At 41.8% G+C, this 8,830-nt stretch overlaps 1 protein-coding gene across 1 annotated transcript in view; it reads right to left on the reverse strand.

Moving 5' to 3' along the window:
• LOC121577692 (fatty acid synthase) overlaps positions 1-8,622 on the reverse strand; it is a 138,694-nt gene extending 130,072 nt beyond the window's left edge. Inside the window, 1 exon segment of the mRNA XM_045219645.1 lies at positions 7,689-8,622. Within this exon segment, the coding sequence (XP_045075580.1) occupies positions 7,689-7,979 (291 nt within the window). The 5' untranslated portion in view covers positions 7,980-8,622.
• Positions 8,623-8,830: the final 208 nt, after the last annotated feature.

Consider the following 8,830-nt stretch of genomic DNA (forward strand, 5'->3'; position numbering starts at 1 on the left):
ACTTTTGGTCATGTAGTGTAACTAGTAACTATAACAGATTACATTTAGAAAGTAGCCTACCCAATCCTGCTTACCGGTAGCAGCAGGTTCCCATTGCCAGGTATAGTCTGCATCCAAAATGGCATCCTATTCCCTATATAGTGTACTACGTTTGACCAGAACCCTGGTCAAAAGTAGTGCACTATTTATGAAATAGGGTGTCATTTGGGACGTATCCATTGTGGTGTTCACTATTGTCACGGCCCCTCCTCTGCAGTGCAGGGGCGGTTCCTCCTGCAGGCAGAGGAGGGTCGTTAGTGATTGGAGTTGGTGTGATTGGAGCCACCTGGGCTCAGGGTATTTAAAACTGCTTCACTAACCACTCTCTCTCTCTCTCCCTGCTCCTCCAGGTATGATCCTGTTTTGTTTGTTCCTTTGTAGGTTTACTTAGTTTCCACTCAGTCATGTTCAGACACACACAGATTCATGCATCTTACCTACACCCTACATTATGACATTTCCACACCTCATTCCTTTTTCTTTGTTTAAAGTTAATAGTTTTTGGTTTACAATAAAGAACCTTTTGATTGGCCTATACCTGTTGTTCATGTCCCCTCATGTCGGCCTGTGACACTATGAACACCACTTTCTTATTTTCCCTGACCTGACAGTGTGATAATAGGCATTATTCATCAGCAGTTCATTCAACTCACAGCATTGTCATCAGATGAGTGAGGAAACTACATCCCTGTTAGGGGAGAGAGCGAGAGGAGAGATCTGGCTGAGTTCCATTCCAGGATAGATGTTCCCTCCCCTCTACCCTCCTTCACAGATCTGATTGGACTGTATAGGCCTAAGCGAAAGCAATGTGAGAGGTTGTTTTGACCTACACAGTTGTCTCAGATCTATGAAAAATGAGGTAATGAGGGCAGAGGGGAGGGAATACAGTCAATCTAGGGTTGTGTCCCAAATAGCACCATATTCCCGATATAGTGCACTACTTTTGACCAGTGCTCTATGGGCCCTGGTCAAAAGTAGTACACTATAAAGGGAATAGGGTGCCATTTGGGACGCATCCTAGCGATCAAAGAGCGGCCTGGAGCTTCTCCTTTCAGGGCACTGCAGTGGGCGGGTGGGGGAAGATATCTCACTCATAAACAGAGAGGCCAACTTAAAAACAACAAGGAGAAACTAAACAGATTATCAGCCTCCATCTACAAAACACTAAAAGCACCTGCTCTATTCTAGGTGCTTTGCTTGTGATGCTAATAACATGCACAGACTGGGTGGGGGTGGGTGGGAAACGGTGTTCCTGTTCCTACACTAACCAGTTCTCCGTTAGATCCTGAGCCTAGACAATTGCATAAGGGGAAGGATTTTCACTTAAAATGAATTACTTTGCTTGTTGCTTAGCAACCAAAAAAACGGATTCACATTGTATACATATACGTGCCAGTTGCCTGTCGACTGATTGACATTACATCTGTGTGTGTGGGTGTGTGATTATTTGGGGGGGTAGAGAAAGACGGAAGACAGGAGTGAAATGAAAAAGAGGAGAGGGCAGGAGGGAGAGATGGATGACACACGGCAGAGGAAGAGTGATTTAATGTTCGATCTGTTTTGTTTTTTAATCGCTGGCTTACTCATTACCTAGTGTTCCAGTCTCTCGTGGTGCTTTAAAGTGGAACTGACAGCGTTTTAGCAACATGAAATCGTATTACAATCAGTTCATATACACACTCAGGAAGAATATGAGGCCATTTTAAAAAAAATATGAGAAGCGAGCACTTAGAAATTGACATTTTCACGTTTTCATACTTTGATAGAATGTTTGGGAATGAAAGTAAGGCATTTGTGAAAATTCTATAGCAATATAGAGTGGGAAAGCAGCTGTGCATTTGGACAATTAATAGACACTGCAGCAAATAAAACCTAATACAAATGTGTCAAGTCTTGTTCAGTACGTTTTTACGTTCTGGAATGTTCAATTGAACGGAAATGGTGCTGTAGTGAACGACCAGTTGAAAAGAGGGGAGGGGTTGGGTTGTGGGTTGGGGAACGCTGTCAGCCCGGCCACTGCCCTTTAAATACAGTTGAAGTCGGAAGTTTACATACACCTTAGCCAAATAAATTTAAACTCAGTTTTTCACAATTCCTGACATTTAATCCTAGTAAAAATGCCATGTTTTAGGTCAGTTAGCATCACCACTTTATTTTAAGAATGTGAAATGTCAGAATAATAGTAGAGAATGATTTATTTCAGCTTTTATTTCTTTCATCACATTCCCAGTGGGTCAGAAGTTTACTTACACTCAATTAGTATTTGGTAGCATTGCCTTTAAATTGTTTAACTTGGGTCAAACTTTTCGGGTAGCCTTCCACAAACTTCCCACAATAAGTTGGGTGAATTTTGGCCCATTCCTCCTGACAGAGCTGGTGTAACGGAGTCAGGTTTGTAGACCTCCTTGCTCGCACACGCTTTTTCAGTTCTGCCCACAAATGTTCTATAGGATTGAGGTCAGGGCTTTGTGATGGCCACTCCAATACCTTGACTTTGTTGTCCTTAAGCCATTTTGCCACAACTTTGGAAGTATGCTTGGGGTCATTGTCCATTTGGAAGACCCATTTGCGACCAAGCTTTAACTTCCTGACTGATGTCTTGAGATATTGCTTCAATATATCCACATCGTTGTCCTTCCTCATGATGCCATCTATTTTGTGAAGTGCACCAGTCCCTCCTGCAGCAAAGCACCCCCACTGCATGATGCTGTCACCCCCGTGCTTCACAGTTGGGATGGTGTTCTTCGGCTTGCAAGACCCCCCTTTTTCCTCCAAACATAATGATGGTCATTATGGCCAAACAGTTCTATTTTTGTTTCATCAGACCAGCGGACATGTCTCCAAAAAGTACGATCTTTGTCCCCATGTGCAGTTGCAAACCGTAGTCTGCTTTTTTATGGCAGTTTTGGAGCAGTGGCTTCTTCCTTGCTGAGCGGCCTTTCAGGTTATGTCGATATAGGACTTGTTTTACTGTGGATATAGATACTTTTGTACCTGTTTCCTCCAGCATCTTCACAAGTTCCTTTGCTGTTGTTCTGGGATTGATTTGCACTTTTCGCACCAAAGTACATTAATCTCTAGGAGACAGAACGCGTCTCCTTCCTGAGCGGTACGATGGCTGCGTGGTCCCATGGTGTTTATACTTGCATACTATTGTTTGTACAGATGAACGTGGTACCTTCAGGCGTTTGGAAATTGCTCCCAAGGATGAACCAGACTTGTGGAGGTCTACACTTTTTTTCTGAGGTCTTGGCTGATTTCTTTTGATTTTCCCATGATGTCAAGCAAAGAGGCACTGAGTTTGAAGGTAGGCCTTGAAATACATCCACAGGTACACCTCCAATTGAATCAAATGATGTCAATTAGCCTATCAGAAGATTCTAAAGCCATGACATCATTTTCTGGAATTTTTCAAGCTGTTTAAAGGCACAGTCAACTTAATGTATGTAAACTTCTGACCCACTGGAATTGTGATACAGTGAATTATAAGTGAAATCTGTCTGTAAACAATTGTTGGAAAAATTACTTGTGTCATGCACAAAGTAGATGTCCTAACCGACTTGCCAAAACGATAGTTTGTTAACAAGAAATTTGTGGAGTGGTTGAAAAACTAGTTTTAATGACTCCAACCTAAGTGTATGTAAACTTCCGACTTCAACTGTATGTCACTCATTGCTTCAAGCTACACCTCGCCTCAACCACCAAACGGGAGCAAACGTACCTCAAAGTCTGTTGAAAAACGTACAAGAACATTTTGGGGAAACGTGTTGTTCAGTACAAACCGTTCCGCAACGTAGCAAACGTTCACGTGAACTGAACACACCTCAGGACTGGACTATACACAGACCAATCAGAGCTAAATAAGCCATTTGCCACACGGGCCTGCCATCGTTCACTTTGAACTGGACTGTGTGTTTACAGGCAGTAGCAACAGCGTGACTTTAGATAATTAGAAAGTCCTCTTACATTTGGGAACTTTACAGTTCCATTGATCAAACAACCATGAACAGGTAGGCTCTCGCTCCCTCAGTTGCCTATGCACATCAACAACAACAAGATCAACAACTAATGTTAGCCAGAGCGAGATGAGCTAAAATCTAACAAGGGAACAGTAGATAAACCCTAAAAAATAAATGTGCATGTAGTCGGCTGTCAAAATTGCACTGATAAACAATGGGGAATAGTAGCCTGCTCACCCTTCTGCAGCTTGCCTGCCCACGTTTTGACAACTGAATGGGAACATGCCTGCCCTCCCATTTGATTGATGCCAAATACATTTGATTGACAACTAAGAGATATGCTAACTGTGGATAACAGTCTTTCAAGTTCAGCATAGCTAGCTAGCAAACTGATTCACATTTCTTGCTAGCTAGCAAACGGATTCACATTTCTTGCTAGCTAACCAAATGACACCTGAATCTCTAGCTGTAGATAGTGATGGGGAAATGAAGCTTCCTGAAGCATTGAGCATTTCCAGCCAATTGTGTCAAAAATAGGTTTATTACTCCAGGCTTTGAGCGACACAGTGTACACTAGTGGCACCTGGTGGTCAAAATAGTTTAGAGCAGCCAAATTATTATAGATGACGCCCCACACCCCGTAGCACGTGTGAAGAGTAACCTTTTTGTCATCTACCAAACAAATACCAAACCAATCAGGTGGTTGTTCGATGAAACAAAGCTTTGGACGTCATTGATCACGTGCTTCTGATAAAGTGTAAACTGCTCAGCGATTTCAACGCATGCCTCGGAGCTCCGTTATTTTCTTGACTAACTCAAATCTGTGTTGTCAAATAGATCCACGCTCATTAGAGTGATTGAGTCCTCTATATTAGACATGGTTGATACAATGATTGATGAAAGAAAGAAAGAAAGAAAGAAAGAAAGAAAGAAAGAAAGAAAGAAAGAAAGAAAGAAAGAAAGAAAGAAAGAAAGAAAGAAAGAAAATCACTGAAGGTCCAAGTAATGTCTTTCCCTCTCTTTGCCATCTCTCTCACTGATCTGCATTAGGTTGGGAGATGATTACTACACTGGAGGTTTAAACCAGGAACTCAATGTCTAGCCACAATTCTGATGTATTGTTACCTGTACTGTAGAGTTTCATGCATTAGAGTTTTTCTCCAAGTTTGGAGGATGAGAATAAGGCTCTGTCCCAAATGGGCCCTGGTCAAAGGTAGTGCACTACAGGGAGGTATCACTATTGATTGCACTTCAATTGTGATCTAATAATCTGCTAAAGTAACCTGACCACTAACTGCTCACCTCATTAGTTGTGCAACAAAGCAATACAAGGTGTGTTCGTCAACAAACAGTATTAAGTAATATAACGTTATTCATGATTGGCCAGATGACATAATCCAGAGCAAGCCTATAGAATCAGAAATTGAGATGAACCGGTTCTTACATTTACCAGACGCTCTTATCCAGGGGTAAGTGCCTTGCTCAAGGGGACATTGATCTTTTTCACCTAGTCGCCTCAGGGATTCGAACCAGCAACTTTTCAGTTACTGGCCCAACGCTCTTTACCGCTAGGCTACCTGCTGCCCTTCTTACAGCAGCATTATACAAAGAAAATTGTTACCTCTATTCCTGAGAAATAGACACATTTTCTACACAGCCATGTTTGTAAAGATGGGGTGAGGTCTGTCCGTAATAAAGAGATGCTCTGCTTTTTTTGACACCACACTCCCAAAAGCAAGTTCTGCAGGCTCTAGTTTAGACTAATCTTGATTATTGTCCAGTCGTGTTGTCCAGTGCTGCAAGGAAAGACCTAGTTAAGCTGCAGCTGGCCCAAAACAGAGTGGCAGGTCTTGCTCTTCATTGTAATCAGAGGGCTGAGAGTTTTTTTATAAGAAATGTGTTGAAAATCGCAAATTGTTTGCATAGTCAACTTACACACAGCTCTGACACACAACACTTACCCCACCAGACATGCCACCAGGGGTCTTTTCACAGTCCCCAAATCCAGAACAAATTCAAGAAAGCGTACAGAATTATATAGAACCATTATTGCATGGAACTCCGTTCCATCTCGTATTGCTCAAATAAACAGCAAACCTGGTTTCAAAAAACAGATAAAGCAACACCTCACGGCAAAATGCCTCTCCCCTATTTGACCTAGATTGTTTGTGTGTATGTATTGATATGTAGGCTACGTGTGCCTTTTTAAAACAATGTATGTAGTTCTGTCCTTGAGCTGTTCTTGTCTATTAATGTTCTGTATTATGTCATGTTTCATGTTTTGTGTGGACCCCAGGAAGAGTAGCTGCTTCTTTTGCAACAGCTAATGAGGATCCTAATAAAATACCAAATACCAAATGTAAAGACTACAAACACAGTCCCTACACAGCCATGAAAATGTAAAGACTACAGACCCAGTCCCTACACAGCCATGGGAATGTAAAGATTGCAGTAGTAGGATGAGGGTTTGCACTGCTTGTGGTGAGCATGCATTCACTGTAAAAAAATAAATTTTGTAATTTTTACAGTAAATTACTGGCAGCAAAGTAGCCAGTAAATTTCTGTCGATTTACAGGCCAAATATGTATTTATTTTAATACGGTATGGTACTGTATTCTGTGGGGTACAGTATTCTCACTAATGGGTGCAACAAATATAGCCTCTTACAAGGCATGCCTCAAAATATGTTAATGAGCCCTAGATTCTTTAGCCGGCCACAACATTTTCCCACAATGCACCACAACTCACAGTATGCTGCTGTAAATATACAGCAAAACAGGTAATACAGTACTTTACTGTAAAATTGTAACGTGTAGTGGAATGCCATTCAACCCTCAAAATGCATTGCTCTTTACAGTACTGTACTGTAATATAGAATTACAGAAGTTAACTGTAAAAGTTTTGTTGTAAATGTACAGCTTGTTAGTGTTGCTGCCACCTTTATCAACTATTGATATAAAGATTTGGTCACTCTAGTGACACACACAGTATGGATCTGGCAACTGATGATGCTTTTAAAGAATGTCTCATTGACACACAACAATGCTAGACTGGTGTAATAGCAACAGCAGCTGTCAGTAGTGGGGGTGTGTCCAGGGTAGAGACTGGGGGGAACTATTCCTGACTAACTGTTGGAAGCCTGTCAACTAACAGTGTGCGTGTTTGCGAGCCTACATATTTTCCTGACCAACATTGCTTCATGGAAAAGTTTGTAATTACACCGAGAGGTATCTAAAAAGTATTTATTCAGATGCAATCTCACCTTTTGTCCATTAGTGTATTTGTCACAGTCTGATCGAGTTACACTTCCATTAAATAAACTGAACATACATACTGTTAGTATGTATATTATGAAGTACTACAGCTGCCTTTCATCCATCAACTGCTAAGACAGGCCTACAGGTGTCAATGGCTTTAACAAGTTGCTTTGGCTCTAAACCTGCTCATGTAATTTGAGACAATGAAGAAACGAGATGACACGGTTGTAAGTGATACATCTGTGTTTGTTCATTCTCAGCCAACATTAGGCCAAATATGCCACAGTGTGGCTTAAAACAATTATATATAAATCCAAATGGTATGAAGCCGAAGTGCCACACTAAAACAGCAACATAGACATTAGTCAATTTCTGTCACAAGTTATGAATGCATTGGAAATGTGTTGTGTGTGGACACATGAATATGACCAACCTTCTTTTTGGTGTTACAGTGGCAGCAGACAGTCCACAGGTACTTGAGAGTTCTCCAGAGCAGAATGATGAAGAGACCCCCAAAGAACGTGACCATGGAGGATGCAAGGAAAGCCCACCACATGTGCTGCCCGTTGCTATCACAGGGCACATCTGGGGAGAACGGGATGATCACATCCATCTTGGATATGCGGATAGAGGGAGAGTCCGGATAGTAACTATGTTTACCTTTAGGCATTATTCTGAGGCTACCGATGCCCAGGGATAGGTTGCCATGTTCTATAACTAGCATCCAGACGATTTGGGTAGTTCCAGCCAGTGCCCCAAACCCCACAATTCAGCCATATTGCTACAACTAACTACCACCCTTCCTCTACTCTACACTGTCCGTTTTCATCAGTCCTACTTTTATGTAAATGTTGTGTTCTCAGCGACCTGTGACGCAGAAACTGCACTTCAAAGGACAGGATATGATCGTTCCATTAACAGAAGTCATTCACTGATCGTAAAATAAGTTTTATGCGAATTGTATGCGAAATCAGATATTTATTTAAAACTCTTTCATATAATTTTATATTGGAAATCCCGTTAATGTTCTTCTTTGCTTGTTTCTTTTGGTGTAATAGTTCAATATTTTCAGTAAAGGCAGCAATTATCTTTGAGACACATATCGTTCTGGTTCCTCCATCAGGTAACCGAATAGCATAAAGGCAATCGATGGTAGCCCTCGCCCTCACTCACAAAACTCCACCTTGTTGAGAACCAACCGCCGCTTTCTAGGTCCGTTATTTCTGGTCCATTTAGCGCTCTCGCTAGGTGTTGAATACTACTTTCTCTCTTTATGACCGCAATTGACCAATTTATTTCCTTTCACAAAAGCTGTTCAATAACGCTTTCCATAGGTTTCCTAGTCCTCTTCTTGCTTCAGTGGCGGCCAGATGATAGCGGCTGCCTGTCAGATCTATTTGGAAGATGACTAGGAACTGGGAGGGCGATTTACAGGTAGCGGGGGTGGAGCAATCAACAAGATCCGACGGACTGGTGCGTTTCGGTGGTCCTCAAACATTATTCCATGAGGATTCCATGTCCATGGTGCTGACCGTTCTCATTCGATGCGTACATCTTTATTTTATCATAATGAGC

Source organism: Coregonus clupeaformis, chromosome 1, assembly GCF_020615455.1.
Source record: "Coregonus clupeaformis isolate EN_2021a chromosome 1, ASM2061545v1, whole genome shotgun sequence".
NCBI lineage: Eukaryota > Metazoa > Chordata > Actinopteri > Salmoniformes > Salmonidae > Coregonus > Coregonus clupeaformis.